This window comes from Mytilus californianus, unplaced genomic scaffold (genome assembly GCF_021869535.1).
Source record: "Mytilus californianus isolate M0D057914Y unplaced genomic scaffold, xbMytCali1.0.p SCAF_5, whole genome shotgun sequence".
Classification (NCBI taxonomy): domain Eukaryota; kingdom Metazoa; phylum Mollusca; class Bivalvia; order Mytilida; family Mytilidae; genus Mytilus; species Mytilus californianus.
The window spans coordinates 71,890,244-71,908,173 of record NW_026262701.1 but is presented as its reverse complement, the minus strand read 5'-3'; the positions used below and the strand labels follow the sequence as shown (position 1 = coordinate 71,908,173).

Here is a 17,930-nt window from a genome sequence, read left to right as displayed (position 1 = left end):
AATGTAATAAATTAAACTTTTTTGTCTCGCTATAATATATATTCTCACATATATATAACTTGAAATGATCCGGAGTGTCAATGCAGTAAAGCGCAATATATAAAATATAAGTTTAACTGTAACAACTTGGACATAATATATTGACGTTAGTATACTATTCCCAGTAACAACACACATGATTTCGTGTATTCGCGGTACGATATAAACAGTGATATATAGCCACAGTAGTCTCAAAGAGGTCCGCTTGGAGTGAAATTCGTTTCGTTATTTTTAGGAATGAGACTGGTTCCCGCAATGCGTTACGAGGTTCAAGAATCAGTGTAACTGAAGGTCAGCGGCGAGTAAGACAGTTTTAACATTTGTTTAAGGTTGCTGGATGTTTATATAATTACTAAGCCTATATTTTAGCACCTCTTATATATGAAAAGGGCAATAATAGCCTAACTGCAATGCACTCAACTGTTAAAAAATAGTACATAAAATGGAATTATCAAAAAACATTGTCATTGCCATAATAAAATTTGGTCAGCACAACAGACCATACCAACATGACCAACCACAAACACGCAAAATTATTCCTCTGAAGATATTGAAAGGTGGCCTTAACAAACAAAGGCTTCAATGTATAACTGATTTCATTGTGGTCAACACATTGGCTTGATGAGTTTTGTCACATGTACATGTATGTTCAGTGTTCAAGCTAAGATTTCAAAAGGGCAGTTTAGCATGCTGATTGATAATTCAAAAAGGGCATGTCAAACATTGTCTTTTATTATGTAAACAGCATAGGATTTTGAGGGCTTTAGTTACTTTTGCGCGAGATGAAAATCAACCTTATTTTGGGCAACAGCAAGGGACCAAGGACGTATATATTACTAGCTATACATATGCCTAAGTCATTCAAGGATCAGGATCTTTGAAGGCATTAGGCATGCTACAAATGTAGGCAGTTATTACATGATTTGACTGATGTGATGCTTAGATATGAAGATAAGAACAAGGATCCGGTAATCAAGTTCACAATTTCACTTCAATTATTATTCGGGGGACATTCCTGATCAACAAAAGTTGGGTTCCTCTGTTTAAAAACCAGGAATCACAGCATAAATAAAATTGTAACAACTATTTCACTGCATAATCATTATCCCTGTAAAAACGTTTAAATCATATTTGGAATTTATTTTCATAAACTTGGAACGATTATAATGACTGTATATTTTATATTTATCAAGAATAGATTACGTTTACTTTTGATTTTTAAACAGAAAGTTTGAGAAATTTTGAAATTAAAATTTGAACTGTCCCGGGGAAAACAATTTGAATTTTGTTAAATTGATGAAACCACGAAAACATCTATGGATAAACGAACTGCAAATTGTGGTCGTTTGAAAAGTATTGAAATTGAAATGCCGACTGACTGATTTTACTGGGAAAAATAATTATAATGGTCAATTATGAGGTTTATTAATTAACGGATTAGTAATCCATCCGATGGCGATAAGTGGATTACCTGTATTCATGGTAATCACAACTTTTAACACCTGCTGTAAATGTTAATTAGCTGAAGGTCATAAACTTGTTAGAAACATGAAGACAGAAAGAATTACATTATTTTCATCAAAATAATACGACAATAAAGGCATGTACTTGCGAAAAAGGGCAGGGCGTTTTAAAAAGGGCACAGGGTGTAAGTCGGGGAAAGGGTGAGCGGACCGCCCTGTGAAAACGATCAAGCTGGAACACTGATGTAACTAGATTCTAGACCCCTTGTAAGAAATTATTTCTCAATCTGTGGTAGTCCAACACAGGCACTTGTCTCTGAAAAAAAATCCTATAAACATGTACCTTAATATAACACAAGGTACTTAACTAAATTTTTTGAAAAATGTCACCCGGTCGCGAACCTCTGTTATATTTCGATTTCTCGGTTGTCTACCCCACTAAAACTTGTTATGCCGTAAATCTAAATTGATTTTTCTACACAATGGTGTATAACACGCCTACCTTTGTTGTGGGAATTATTTGTAGCAGGCCTCCCCAAGTATGTCAATCGTAATTATTTCGTCTTCTCACAGCCGGCTAGATATTTTTGCATATACAAATCCTTACCTTAAATAAACTTTTGCACCAAACAGGGTAAAATTTAATGGACCTGAATTTCTGAATAATATAAATGGAACGTTCTGGAAATTTGGGTATGTTAAATTTTTTGAGTTTTTGCGAAACTTATTTCGTACTCTGCTACAGACATGACAGAGCTCCACAAAAGCTGTGCATTTGCGTGATAAGGCAATAAAACAATCAAAAACCCAATCCATATGTTTATTTCAGCGTTCAAAAACACAGTTATATGTCAAAACTATGCATTCTCAACCCTTCTAGTTGGAGTCTTAAGTGCGTTATTTACCATAGTTGATAAATTGTTGTCACATAATTTATATATATATATACCGTTAGTTGTAATTTTAGGACTACTTTATTTCTATAAATATAGGCGCCCAATTAGCTGATCTGGGTACCTGTTGGAAATTCTAAATCATTTGCCCCCTCCTCAAGGATTGTATCCCTGGTAAACAATAAACACCAGTTCATAGAATTGTCATTGCCCGACCACAAGATGATTAGGGGAGGATGTTGGTGCCTAAGTTTAAGCCTATTATTTCACAACAAAAGTATCGTCCAAGATTATGGTTATTTTAAGTTAGTTATCAATTATCATTTTGGTCTTGTGGGTAGTCAAGGTATTTACATTGGAAACACGCCCATAATACATGTAGTATACATCATGCACATGGTGTATGTGAAGTGCAAATTTTAAAAGGAAGATAAAAATATTAACATCAGAAATAATAAAATACTCTTACATGTATATCAGTACTTTAGTCCCGAGTTGTTTGGTGTTACATCTTACAAAGTCTTCCTGAAATTATTTGCCCTATAAATGTACATGTAAGTTATTTCTTGCCAAGTTGTCTTACAGATATCTCAATGTGTCCTGTGGTTGTATTGTTTTTGCACGCTTCAGTGTGATTGTCGGCCTAAATAATAACAGTAAATGTTTGTTTTCTTTGCCATATTTATTATGCCCCCGCCATAGCGGTGGGGGCATTAAGTTTTACCTGTGTCCGAATTCACAGTTGTGGCATGATTGTCAGTTTGCAAAGAATTCAGCTTAAACCGGTGGTGCTAGGAGCCATCTTTAAATTGCAGTGAGGTGAGAGTTTTTGCTCAGTGTTGAAGGCCTCATTATGACTTTGAGGTGAAGAACAGCAATAAAAGCACTGTTCTTTAGTTTTTTGCTGTGCATGTACTGATTTTGTGTCATGGATGGATACCCCATATCATGCACTATTATACATGTAGCTGAAGTTTCCCTTCATTCATTTTGAAAGCCTGAAGGGAGGAAAAAATTGATATACATGTACATACTGGTACATGTACATGCTGACACCAAAAACTTTGAAAATACGCCCATCAAGTATAAAACAATAACCAGAGAGACATTTATGTCACGTGTAAGTAAATGTACTTTCTGAATATTCAAGATGCATTATTGAAGTCTGATTTTATTTTGTAGAACAAGATGCTGGCTGCTCGTGTTTTTAGATCAACAGTGTGCTGTGTTGGGCCACATGTTAGAAGAAGTATTTCATCATGTTCAGTTTTAGCTCAAAAACAGACATCTAGTGGTGATCCAAATGATCTTATACAGCAGCTATTTATTCAGAAAATTAGGGAATTTGATAAGAAGACCAAGTAAGTTGCAAAATATGTCAACATTTTTCAAATTTGTTTTAACTTTTGAGACTACACTGATGTGAATGGTGCATAAATATTTGCCCATATTCTCAGTCATATATCAGTGAGAAAGTTATTCAAGGACACAAAAAAAGCTAATGACATCTAGAAGTCAACATACGTGTAGGGTCTTCAACAATAGACAAATGTCTATACAATATGTCACACATGCGTATTACATGATTACAAAGTCATGAAAGTCAATAAAGCACAGGTTTCAATCCTCATGAAAAATTACTTTTTTCTACGTAATTTATTAAAAGTTTAATTTTTAAATCAGAATTGGCGATTGTCTTTGCTGAAAAGTTATGAAATAATGGGATAAATTGTCATGGAATAGACTTTCTTTAAAGTATTAGTTCTAAGCTTAGCTAATATCTCCCAGAGACACTAATATCATGAATATGGTAATTAGAGGGACCCTCAGAATTATATTACTATACTGGAGTGGTTGCTTTATTACTGCAAATTTAACAGAGCTCGAGACTGCCCATGATCTGCCATCAATACTAAGTTCCCTTATTGACAAAACTATTAGATATAACAAAAGACAATCACTGACAAGATTACTGACTTTGGACATTTAAATTAACATTGGGTAGGATTAGACATTTTTCATCACAACCCTTTAAATCTGGATGAGTGGAATAACAAAAGGCAAATGTACATAGACATGATAGAAGAATGTACTTTGTGTTCAATAAAAATCAGTAGGGGAAGAACACTTTTAAACATTTTAATACATTCAAAATAGAAATAAGTATCAGCAAAACAATAGTAAACTATAACAAAGATTGCTTGCAGCTACTTTAAACAAGTTTAAAGTTCTTTTTAACCCTGCTGATATTACACAGGTTAGGGGGTTTATTCCCGAACTGTTATTAGGCCATGCAAAAATGATTGTTTGTTTCCCCTAACCCTGCCGGGTCTGTTTTTACCCCTGGGTCATTTTTTTTTTTTAAGATATTTTTTTTTTAATTGTCTTATAACCTCTTAAAAGTGTGTCAACATTGCTCAATTAACATTCCTTTAGTTTCATATAGCTTATACCACAATATAGAATGTAAAATAAGAGTTTACTGTCAGGTTAACAGCAATATTATTCTCTGTAGACTGTAGATTTTTCACCAAAAAATAAAACAAATTAAAAAGATTTTCCTGCCTCCCGGGCCTTAATAATTTCCACATGTTAGGGGAAACCAACATTTATTTTTCCATGGCCTAAATCATGCTGTCTTACACTCTTTATTGATGGCTGTACTTCATGAATCACAATTACATTTCATCAACTATGTAATGATTCTGATACATGAAATAGAAGATCCTTCAAAGGGAGAAGAAATATTCTGTAATATTATTTCCACTGGAACAAATACTACAGCATTTGTTCCTTACAGAATAAAGGATATATAGACTATTTGTTCCAACAGGAATAGATATTATGGCATTGTTTATATAAAAAAAAAATTCAAGGGGAACTTCTGTTAGGCAGAACAAATATGTGTTGACACTTATACCCATCTTTCTTAGGTATCATTTTCAGGCTACCAATTTTGTGGTGATTTTTAGTATTATACAAAGATTTTAAGAATAAACATTTCTTAACTTTTACTAAAGTACTAAAGTTGATAAATTTGCAAATACCCTGTACTAAGGCAATGGCATGTATGGTATATGTCTCTGATTAAGGGAGAAAAATGTCTTTGAAAATACAGAAAAAATAAATTTAAAAAATAAATATCCCAGTATATTACTTTTATATTGTGATATGATACAAATTTATTGCGTGCTAAATATTTCACACCCTGTATAATGTATAATTAATTATAACAGATCAGCAGGTGGTAAGATGCCAGATGTTGATCCACATGTACAGGCAAATTTAGATAAAGAAATGAAGAAAGTCGCTACTCAGTTTGGAGTTGCTGAAGGAAAAGAAGCAGAATTTTCCAAATTCCCTGAGTTTAAGTTTGAAGGTAATATTATTTATAGAGTATAGGGAAATCTGATTAGGCCAAAAGAAAAATATGTGTCTGTTTAAGGTTAAAGGTTAAAAAAATAGATTGCCATATGCTATTCCCGTTACTGGGATAGTGATATAACATTAAAACAGTGGTGTATAAGTTAAATGAGACCCGAATACAAACAATATTAGAATTCCATATGTATTGCAAAAATGTAGTATATATCATTGTATTTTCAATAATTGAAATATGTAACAGAACCTGTTTTTAAGCTACAGGATGTGTATAATTCTCATGCTTTGTTAGGATTATATATATGCAAAAAAGAATATAAGCTGCATGCTTAGACACTGCCCAATTTCTGCAATGGTGAGCATTTTTAATTTTTTTTTGAAAAAAAGAAAAATTCAGAAATTTCTTGTTACCATGTGTACCATTCCAGTATTACAAATCAGGATCTTAGTCAGTGAAATACTTTCATGAACGAATGTATTTAAACAAAGTTGTTTGTTTAGACAAAGAAAGAATATTGAAAAAAACATGGGACCCTGTTGGCATCTTTGTTGGTCACATGCCAGGCAGTATCTGGTGGGATAATTTGACATACAATTATGTACCATGAAAAAAGCCTCTCTGCCTCATCAAATACAATTGCCTTATATACAAGTGTTTTTAATTAAGTGTTACTGTGAAATTATATTGTATGGTCTTAATAGGATAAGCTTAATTGTCTAGCAAAAAAGTAAATGAAGATAAATATGGAATAAGATTTGTTGTCACCCAGTTGCCAATGTGAGTTAAATGGGATTGCTTTTCAGTTTTGAATTAGGATCAATAAGATATCTCCTTCAATACATTTTTATACGACCGCAAAAAAAATTTTGGGATCGTATAATGGTATGAATTATGATGTCGTCGTCTGCATCGTCGTCCGAAGACACATTTGTTTCCGGACAATAACTTTAGTTTAAGTGAATGGATCTCTATGAAATTGTTATAGAAGGTTCAATACCACTTAAGAAAGGTTGGAATTGATTTTAGGAATGATGGTCCCAACCGTTCAGGAATTAGGGGCCCAAAAGGGGCCCAAAACAAGCATTTATCTATTTTCAGGACGATAACTTGTGTATAAGTATTTCAATTGCTCTGAAATTGTACCACAATGTTTAATACCACAAGTAGAAGGTTGGGATTTATTTTAAGGGTTATGGGGCATACAGTTTAGGAATTAAGGGCCAAAAACAAACATTTTTCTAGTTTCCGGACAATAACTTGTGTGTAAGTGTTTGGATCTCTCAGACATTGTACCACAAGGTTCCATATAACAAAAGGAAGGCTGGGATTGAGTTTGGGGTTAATTGTCCCAAACATGTAGGAATTAGGGGCCAAAAAGAAGCATTTTTCTAGTTTCGAGACAATAACTTGTGTTTCAGTGTATCATGTGTATGGATCTCTCTGAAATTATACTACAAGATTCCATACTACAAAGGAAAGGCTGGGATTGAGTTTTGGGGTTATTACTCCAAGGGGGGTTTCAATAAGTTGGGGGGGATTTTTTGTTTACAATTTTTTTAAAGGATTCATATTTTTTTTTCTAAATTTTTTGAAAAGTTTCAAGAAGAAATCTTCAATTGCACAGTATTGCCCCAACTGTTCAGGGTTCGACCTCTGCAGTCGTATCAGGCTGCGCTCAGCGAAGCATTTTATTTTGTCAAGTTACAGATTTATGTTTTTCTACATAACTTTTATTTTTTCGTTTAATTTATTTAATGCTTTGAAATTTTTCTTTTCAGCTGAGGAATTACAAGTGTTTACTGAAGAACGTGGTGATATAACAAGAATGTTGGTAGAACAGTGTCTTGCAACAGACGAATCTGAATTAGAAAAGAATGAAGAAGATCCAAATGTTCCATATTTTGACAGATATGTTTAAATGGACATTATTTATTAAATTTTGATGTAACACAATACACAAATATTTGAATTAGTTTAATAAGAATTTTTTTCTGTAAAAAAAAAATGAGTTTGAATTAATGAATTGAGCCTTTGAACATGTTGAAGGAGAGGTCATGCAAGCATGATGAACATTTATTAAAAGTCAGTTAGTTGATTGATGGTTGATGTTTAATCGCTCATGGCTATATCATGGCAGAGAGACCCACCAACCTAAGGAAGAAAAACTGGCAATCATAGTCAGTTTTGATGCACTTCTTATAAAATAAGAAGATGTGATATGATTGCCAATGAGACAACAATCCTCCAAGACAAAACTGAATCAAAATCGCATCCACCCAAAGTGTTAAGTGATTCAGAGAAATAAATGTGACATTTTGTTTCCCAAGCAATCAACAACTTTTATAGTTCACTCTAGTAAATTATATGAGATATTAAGCAATTATTCTGCTTGTGGAAATAAAGACGACTAAAATGAAGCCGCCTTCAAGATTTGGAAATAATGAATAATAAACTGTTCGATTTTTGTCTTGCCTGAGAGGAAAGTCACAGAATGAGAGAAAAAGTGATTACTTTTGGTGGCAAGGACGTAAACCAAGGGTCCGGAACGGTCATATTTGCCAGTCATGTCCTAAGATGAAACTATTTGTCCTAAAAAGGTAATTGGGATTTAGGACAAATTTTATTTTTTTACAGAAGTAATTTCGGTCATTTCATTGACTCAATGTTTGAAATCGGATTTCTTAATCGCCATTTTGCACTTGTGATCACTTGTTTTTATTTATAATCCCTTTCCTGTAATAAAACTGCCACTACAGTAGTTTGATAATCCTGAGGGCCCTCCTAATATCTATATCAATGCCTCCGGGAAACATTGGCTAATGATCGCTAATCACTTTTTACCTGTGGGTTTAATTCACACCTGAGAGTGATCACAAAACTCAGAATAATATCTTTAAAACATTAAAGTTCCCTGAGAAGTGTATTCATTATTTATTTACTTTTCATCAAAGACAGTCATCAATTCTGATTTAAAAATTAAATCTAAATTTACGTAGAAAAAAGTATTTTTTCATGAGTAACACATGTGCTTTATTTACTATGTAATACGCATGCGTGAAATTGTCTTCAGCAGATTTAATATTTAATCGTAAAATGCAAATTGATTTCATGCTAAATTAAACGAGTGCAACTATTAATTGTTATATTTAAACACTTTTAAAGGTAATAAAATAAAAAGCCGGTGACTTCCTGTCAATTTGATAAACAAAACAAATCCCTGAAATGAATCCGGAATTATTCGTACTTTAAAATATCGCAAACTTCCGGTTTTAACTTTTGTCAAATCGAAAGAAACGAAAGCAATGTCTGAGAAATTAACCATTTTGAGTCATTAAAATCATTTCAATTTTAGACTGTTGCCTTCACTAAACTGTCCTTCATGGTAATGGTAAGACATTTACTTAGTAAATGCGATGAAACAGCAATACAAGTTCATTATGTTCGTTGATGCTATGAATATAGTCAAGTTGATATCGACAATTTGAAAAGGGGCAACAACTTTTCAAACATCTCAAAATGACCGAAATTGTCTGGAAAAATTTCCAGATCCTTGACGTAAACTATATATGTATAAAGCTTTATATTTCAAAAGGGAGGATGCTAGTTATCATGGTTATCTTGTATGCAGATGTCTTATGTTACAAAGTTTCCATCTGTCAAATGTCCATTTTCCTTGACCTCATTTTCATGTTTCAGAGACTGCTTGAAAAAAAAATTGTTTTTGTTATGTGAAATACTCACTTATTACGAGTACTTGTCAATTTTTGTGAATTTGTGAGTTGAGCCCATTTGAAAATTTACATGGATCATTGATAATGTTAGTTTATGTGATACTTTAAACCTTCATATTACTGACTTAAAAAATGCCAAATCTCCTCTTGTATGACGGTGATTTAAGTTCCAGTTAACTGAATCTTGGAGTTAAGGTCCACAATCAGGCACAACTCAGTTAATACATTCCCAAACAGGGCTCATTAGATTTTGCATTTAGAGAGTCTGCAACTTTGATTCATTTATTTTAGTGTGTACCAATTTTTGTGGATTGAGAGAAAATTATATTTTCTTGGATTTTGAATTTTGTTGTTTTGGAAATTCTACATACAAGCCTAATGAAAATGTGTACTTTGTTGAATATTTAATTTTGTTGTTCACTTTTACCCACCAAATCAACCAAAAATTGGTATCTCATGAATAATAATGAATCACCAGTAATAGGATAACTATATTTGGTATATGCCATCCTTTCATGATGTACATATCTGTCAGACAAGGTTCATCTGACCTCAACCTCATTTCATGGATCAGTGATCAAAGTTAAGCTTTTGTGGTCAAGTCCATATCTAAGATACCAACAACAATCCGTGAACTATATTTGGTGTATAGAATGAATATAATGTGTACATGTCCAACTGTCAATACCACAAAAGGAAGATTGGGATTGATTTTGGGGGTTATGGTACCAACAGTAAAGGAATGAAGGGCCAAAAAGGGGCCAAAAATAAGCATTTTTGTAACTTCCAGACATAACTTGTGTGTTAGAGTATGGATCTCTCTGACATTGTACCACAAGGTTCCATATCACAAAAGGAATGCTGGGATTGATTTTGGGGGTTATTGCCTCAAAATTTTAGGAATTAGGGGCCAAAAAAGGGGCAAACAACAAGCATTTTTCTAGTTTCATGACATTAACTTGTGTGTAAGTGTATGGATCTTTTTGAAATTGTACTACAAGGTTCCATATCACAAAGGGAAAGCTGGAATTGAGTTTTGGGGGTAAATGCCGAAATGTTTAGGAATTGAGGGCCAAAAAGGGGCCAAAAATAAGCATTTTTCTAGTTTCCAGACAATAACTTGTGTTGAAGTGTATGGATCTCTCTGAAATTGTACTGCAAGGTACCATACCACAAAGGGAAGGCTGGGATTGATGATGGGGGTAATTGCCTCAATATTTTAGGAATTAGGGGCCAAAAAGGGGCAAAAAACAAGCATTTTTCTAGTTTCAGGACAATAACTTGTGTGTAAGTGTATGGATCTTTCTGAAATTGTACTACAAGGCTCCATATCATAAAGGAAAAAGCTGGGTTTGAGTTTTGGGGTAATTGCCCTAAATGTTTAGGAATTTGGGGCCAAAAAACACATTTTTCTAGTTTCCAGACAATAACTTGTGTTCAAGTGTATGGATCTCTCTGAAATTGTACTGAAAGGTACCATACCACAAAGGGAAGGCTGGGATTGAGTTTGGGGGTGATGAATCATAAGGGGGTTTACAAAATTTTGGAGGGGGGGGATTTTTTTTTTTTTTTCTTTTTTTCCTTTTTTTTTCTTTTAAAATTTTCCATTTTAAGTTGGTTATTTCTGATTTATATTTAAAAGCAAATAATAATGATATGGTAGGAGATACACACCAAACAGGATGTGTAAATTATTATATAATAAGTATTGTGCAATAGCAAGAAATTTTCAATTGCACAGTATTGCACAATAGCAAGAAATCTTCAATTGCACAGTATTGCGCAATAGCAAGAAATCTTCAATTGCACAGTATTGCGCAATAGCAAGAAATATCCAATAGCACAATATTGCGCAATAGCAAGAAATTGTCAATTGTACAGTATTGCGCAATAGCAAGAAATTGTCAATTGTACAGTATTGCGCAATAGCAAGAAATATTTAATTGCACAGTATTGTGCAAAAGAAGATACTTCGTATAAATTGCTTATTTCTTGACCAATTTCAATGGGGTTTTATTCTTGAATTCTTGGGGTTCTTTAATATGCTGAATCTAACCGTGTATTTAGTTTTTGGATTTTGGGCCCCGTTTTTAAATTGGTCCACATTGAGGTCCAAAGGGTCCAAAATTAAACTTTGTTTGATTTCATCAAAAATTGAATTATTGGGGTTCTTTGATATGCCGAATCTAACCGTGTATTTAGATTCTTAATTTTTGGTTCCATTTTCAAATTGGTCTACATTAAGGTCCAAAGGGTCCAAAATTAAACTTAGTTTGATTTTAACAAAAATTGAATTCTTAGGGTTCTTTGATATGCTGAATCTAAACATGTATTTAGATTTTTTATTATGGGCCCAGTTTTCAAGTTGGTCCAAATCGGGGTCCAAAATTAAACTTTGTTTGATTTCAACAAAAATTGAATATATGGGGTTCTTAGATATGCTGAATCTAACAATGTATTTAGATTTTTGATTTTTGGGCCCCATTATCAACTTTGTCCACATTGAGGTCAAAAGGGTCCAAAATTAAACTTTGTTTGATTTCATCAAAAATTGAATTCTTGGGGTTCTATGATATGCTGAATCTAACCATGTATTTAGATTTTGGATATTGGACCATAATAGGTGAATGTCCAATTTAAAATTTTTAAGTTCTTAGACCACATTCATTCTGTGTCAGAAACCTATGCTGTGTCAAATATTTAATCACAATCCAAATGCAAAGCTGTATCAAGCTTGAATGTTGTGTCCATACTTGCCCCAACTGTTCAGGGTTCGACCTCTGCGGTCGTATCAAGCTGAGCCCTGCGGAGCATTTTATTGTATTTTGGTCTAGTTCTCCGATGGTAAAAGCAATAGTGGCACAATATTTGGTGAGAGGAAGGTTCACATGTCTGTCTGGCAGGGATCATCTGACCTTGGATCTCATTTATATGGATCATTGATAATGTTAGTTTATGTTATACTTTAAATCTTCATATTACTGACTTTCTATATTATTTCAATCATAAGAAAAGCAGGCGATATGTTTGTGAGAAAATCTCCTTAACTAATCTTCTTGGAACAATATGGGATTGACTGTCCTAGTCTTGACCAGGTACAGACACTTTAGAAGGAATTTGTGTGTTGAGCTTAAATTTTAAATACAAAATGCCAAATCTCCTCTTGTATGACGGTGATTTAAGTTCCAGTTAACTGAATCTTGGAGTTAAGGTCCACAATCAGGCACAACTCAGTTAATACATTCCCAAACAGGGCTCATTAAATTTTGCATTTAGAGAGTCTGCAACTCTGCATACACTGCATTATACAATAGTAAAAATCAAGGGTTATGGAGTGTCTATCCATGACACAAAATCAGTACATGCACAGCAAAAACCAAAGGAACAGTGCTTTTATTGCTGTTCTTCATCTCAAAGTCACGGTGAAGCCAATATAGAGCAAAACTCTCTCCTCACTGCAAGTTTGAGAGACGGCCCTTAGCACTTGTTTAACAGAATAGTCTACAAGTACCGGTAAGAATGATAAAAATCTACCTCTTCAACAGATAATTAGGGCCCCGCCGAATGGCGGACCCCCTATAGTGATCAGTCTGTCCGTCTGTAACAAATTGTGTCCGCTCTATATTTAGAGAACCCTTATGATTTCAAAGTTTATACTTGACAAGTATATAAACTAACACCAGAGGGTGTGTCATAATTTATGTACAACTTCCTAGGTAAAAGGTCAAGGTCAAAAACTTTGGTTTCAGTTGACAACCCCATGTCCAATGATAAAGATACAAATTTTTTACCACACATTATTCACAGCAGGGCCCACAGAGATGGCTCCCATCTCAATGATATCTAGTTTGTTTAAAGGCTTCATTATTGAGGTTTTAGCTATGAATGTCAACCGGAGAGGAAACATTTTTGCGTCGCCTTGACGGAGTCAAAAAGCGAGACAAAGGTATGCTGTTTCCGGTGGCGGCGGCGGCATCAACAATGTATTAGTTTGTGATTAGGTCATGTTAATGGTGAACCACTGGTAGTAGGTCAATGGTATTTGGTATGCAGTTGTATTTGCATTGGCACATCTCATTACCATGAAGATTATTTGGCCCCGCCCCCTCAGTCATGCTCTATTGACTTTGAAACTTTGCTTAGTTTACATGTATTAGTTTGTGATTAGATCAGTTTATGGGGAACCACTAGTGGTAGGTCAATGATATTTGGTATGCATTTGTATAAACATTGGCATATCTCATTTCCATGAAGATTATTTGGCCCCGCCCCCTCAGTCATGGTCTATTGACTTTGAAACTTTTGCTTAGTTTTCATGCATTAGTTTGTGATAAGGTCAGTTTATGGGGAACCACTAGTGGTAGATCAATGATATTTGGTATGCAGTTGTATAAACATTGGCATATCTCATTTCCATGAAGATTATTTGGCCCCGCCCCCTCAGTCATGGTCTATTGACTTTGAAACTTTTGCTTAGTTTTCATGTATTAGTTTGTGATTAGGTCATTTTAAGGGGAACTGTTAGTGGTAGGTCAATGATAATTGGTATGAAGTTGTATAAGCATTAGCACATCTCATTTCCATGGAGAACATTTGGTCCTTACCCTCAGTCATGGTCTATTGACTTTGAAACTTTTGCTTAGTTTACATGTATTAGTTTGTGATAAGGTCAGTTTATGGGGAACCACTAGTGGTAGATCAATGATATTTGGTATGCAGTTGTATAAACATTGGCATATCTCATTTCCATGAAGATTATATAACCCCACCCCCTCATTATGGTTCATCGACTTTACATAGTTTACAAGTTAATGTTTGTGTTTAGCTTTGTTTAAAGGGAACAACTTATGAAAAGTCAATGGTATTTGGTATGCAGTTGTATTAGCATTGGCACACCTCATTTGTATGCAGATGCCTTTTGTTACGTAGTTTCTATCTGTCATATTTCTACTGTCCTTGACCTCATTTTCATGGTTTATTGTCTGCTTGAAAAAATGTATAGTTCTTATTGTCATGCAAAATTGTAACTTGTTATGAGTAAAAGAATAAGCTGGTCCAAGGACACAGTTATCGTCCTTAGGTTTTCGTTGAGCGTGAACAGTGTATAACTTGCATTTTTTTTTAATACACTTTTCCAATTTATTTCTTGATATTTTATGCATGAAATATTAAGTAAGGGGATGAAATTACATGTTAAAAAATTTGGGTGCTGAATCTTTATGTTAAGTAGTGATTTGGTCCAGTTAAAAAAGGTCAAAAATTAGAATGTCTGAAGCTGTCAAACTGAATTTTAGCCCCCCTTAACACAGAATTGTCAATATTTTGAGTTAGAGCTGGTAGAAGTTCTATAATTTTGATATTATTTGTATCAATAGTAGTACACTACACTGTAAAAATCTTTTTGAGATGGAGCAGGTGCGATTTTTTTAATTTGAATTTGTTGTCTAAAAGAAATGCACTACGAAGTAACTGTATGTTCTCGGGCCAACTACCGGAAGATATGTATTTGGTATATGGGTTCCTTGCAAGGTCTACATGTCAATCAGATAGTTTACCTGACCCGACCTCATTTCATGAGGGTTGTAATGGGGGTACATTCATGACAAAAACTGTAAAAATTCTTGCCAAATGACGTTAAAGGTAATTTTTGGTGCATGACGATAAAATGTACACTTTCTTTTAGACGATAAAAAAATTCACTGATTTTGACGCATCACGCTAAATTTTTTCCAAAAGTAACGGTAACGATAATTATTTGAGACCTCTGACGAATCACGATAAGGATATTTTGACGAATCATGGTAAAATTTTAACCAACTTGACGCTAACGGTAGCTGAAAATGACCGCTTGACGCCTGACGGTAATGGGCATTCCTACCCTCTTTCATGGAATAGTGATCAAGGTTAATTTTTCGTGGTTTGGTCTGTTTCTCCAAAGCTATAAGCAATAGGCCAACTGTATGTGGTGAATGGTATGAGCATAGGTGAACATGAATATCTGGCAGGAGGGGCCCACTTAAGTAAATTACTTGACGCACGCGCGGTGTATTAATATCCTTGGATGTATCACTGTATTCCTATCAAGATAAAGATCAAGGCAGTGTTCATAAAACTTTGACCTCATTTACATTGATCCTTGATGTGAAGTTTATGTGATACTTGAAGTAAACTATTTATCTTCAAAACTTTCAGCATAAATTCAGTAATGATTAATAAGGGAGCTACCATTTGATTATTATGGGGGGGGGGGGGCTAGGATGAAAAATTTTGTCCTGCCTTTTTTTAGTTGTAATCTCTGTCCTGCCTTTTTATTTTTCACACTATTCGGTCCTGCCTTTTTTTATTAGTTTATCCTGACTTTTTTTACATAAATTGTCATCCTGCCTTTTTTTTTTTTGCAAAGTGTCTCATCCTGCCTTTTTTTTTACTCAAAACTCATTTCCTGCCTTTTTTTTTAAATTTCATCCTAGCGCCTTTTAGGAATATAAGTTTTCATACATCAAGATGTTTTATAAAATTTTGTAAATGTGCGGATGAACAGCTGTTTTCCATAACAAAAATACCAAAATAAAATTTGAGAAACAACTAAACATAGAGGAAATGGCACAATTAAAATTCTTGACACCCTTACCACCAATATACATTGCAAAAAAAACCTTATATCTTCAAGAACTTTTTAAATATTTTATATGCAACTATAAGGGGATAACTTTGAAAAAAAACCAACAAAAAAACATTTCCTATCACTGAAAAAGGTAGGAAGAACTGAAGACATAAACTTGTTAAGCTTGAGCGGGGGCATTTGTGTCCTCAGACACATTCCTCTTTTATTTATTGAGCAGTAGTATTCAACCAACAAATGTGGCTACCTTGGCTAACTGCCTGTAGTAGCAAGTACATTTTGACCTTTCTTCTCCAAATAAGGTGTCATCTTACATTTCGTTGATCTATTCAATAGTCATCTTGTTGGTAGCTGGACATTGAAGGATTTTATTGTGTATAACACTATTATGACGTATCGTCTAGATATTACATGCAAAGGGGCAGGTTTGTGTGCAAGTAAATCTGTTTAACCCCACCTCCTTTTGTTCCAGTAGATAGACAGGCTTTCTGGACCATGTATTAATTAACCCTTGCTGTTTATATTTCTTTTTATTGTTCCAGTAGATAGACAGGCTTTCTGGACCATGTATTAACCCTTGCTGTTTATATTTCTTTTTATGTCTATTTTTGGTATGATTATGATTTTTTGGTGGTTCTTTTAGTCTATCCTTATCACAAATTTAAACATGTACAAAATGCAAAAGTTCCAGTCAATGAACCATGACTTAAGTGGTCAGACCATATAATCTCCATGGAAATGAGATGTGCTAATGCTTGTACAACTGCAAACCATATATCGTTGACTTACAAAAAGTTATTCCCCATTAAACTGACCTTATCAAAAACAAGACAAGGCATGTCAATATATGTAAATAGATCATGTGGTCTTATGTGAATTCAAAAGCAGATGAATTATTATTTGGTGTATAGCAATTTTTGAGAATCATTTCATAGGTATAGACCAACTATAATTTTTAAATGTTCAACAAAGTAAAAATTTCATATACGCCTGTCAATGCTTGTATGAAAACTTTGACAAAAACAAGAAACCAAGTATCAATGATCATACCATTTTTCTTCAATAAAGGAAAATTGAAAATAAATGAATTCACAGCAGAAAGTGCATTTTTTTTACAATTTTATTTCACTGTTGGTACAGTAATAGTTAAAACAGATGTCTTTTTACTAAATTTAGCTGATGCTTCATCATCTACCACATGATGTGGAAAGTTAATATGTAAACTGTATCTGTCATCAACTTCCAATTTCATATCATCCTGAAATTTAAAAAAATAAAACATAAGTTAAAATAAACAAGATGGATATACTGCAGTAAATTGTTCCCAGCTTATATAATACATTGTAAAAGTGTCAAGAATAGACCCTGGAACAGCAATTACATAAACAACATTATCATCACGAGGTTTGAAGTTTTTGAAATTATCTCCCTTATTGATGCCATTTCCATAGCAATGTGGTCATAATGTGTATAGAAGAATTATGAAAATTGTGGCATAAAACTATGGATATTCATGTAATGTTATAAAGTTATAAAACTGTTATACTGAATAGTGAACAAATTGTTTGACAATTAATGGGGATCTTTAATATAAGCATATATGGGTTTATACATCTATGATACATGTATAATTATAAGGAATAAAAAAAGGTCTCATTGGCAATATCCTACAATAGGCCAACAATGGTTGAATTTCAAACATTTTCTACAAGACATACAGAAATTAATCTACATGTAACATACAAAATCTATTGGATGTTGGATGTGTACTGATTGATATTTTAGTCTTGGATGCATGAT

At 33.6% G+C, this 17,930-nt stretch overlaps 2 protein-coding genes across 3 annotated transcripts in view; one reads left to right on the top strand and one right to left on the bottom strand.

Moving 5' to 3' along the window:
* The first annotated feature begins 284 nt into the window (after positions 1 to 284).
* LOC127703012 (uncharacterized) lies at positions 285 to 7,876 on the top strand. Its single transcript, XM_052207388.1, has 4 exons — positions 285 to 341; positions 3,578 to 3,756; positions 5,632 to 5,774; positions 7,556 to 7,876. The coding sequence occupies exons 2-4, from the start codon at positions 3,584 to 3,586 to the stop codon at positions 7,693 to 7,695; spliced, it is 456 nt and encodes a 151-aa protein (XP_052063348.1). The 5' UTR covers positions 285 to 341; positions 3,578 to 3,583; the 3' UTR covers positions 7,696 to 7,876.
* A 9,347-nt stretch (positions 7,877 to 17,223) lies between these two features.
* The window catches only part of LOC127703010 (PIH1 domain-containing protein 2-like), a 32,452-nt gene continuing 31,745 nt past the window's right edge, over positions 17,224 to 17,930 (bottom strand). For both annotated transcript variants that reach the window (XM_052207384.1, XM_052207385.1), the window contains exon 5: positions 17,224 to 17,388. In XM_052207384.1, the coding sequence (XP_052063344.1) occupies positions 17,251 to 17,388 (138 nt within the window). In that variant the 3' untranslated portion in view covers positions 17,224 to 17,250. The remainder of the gene's footprint in view (positions 17,389 to 17,930) is intronic.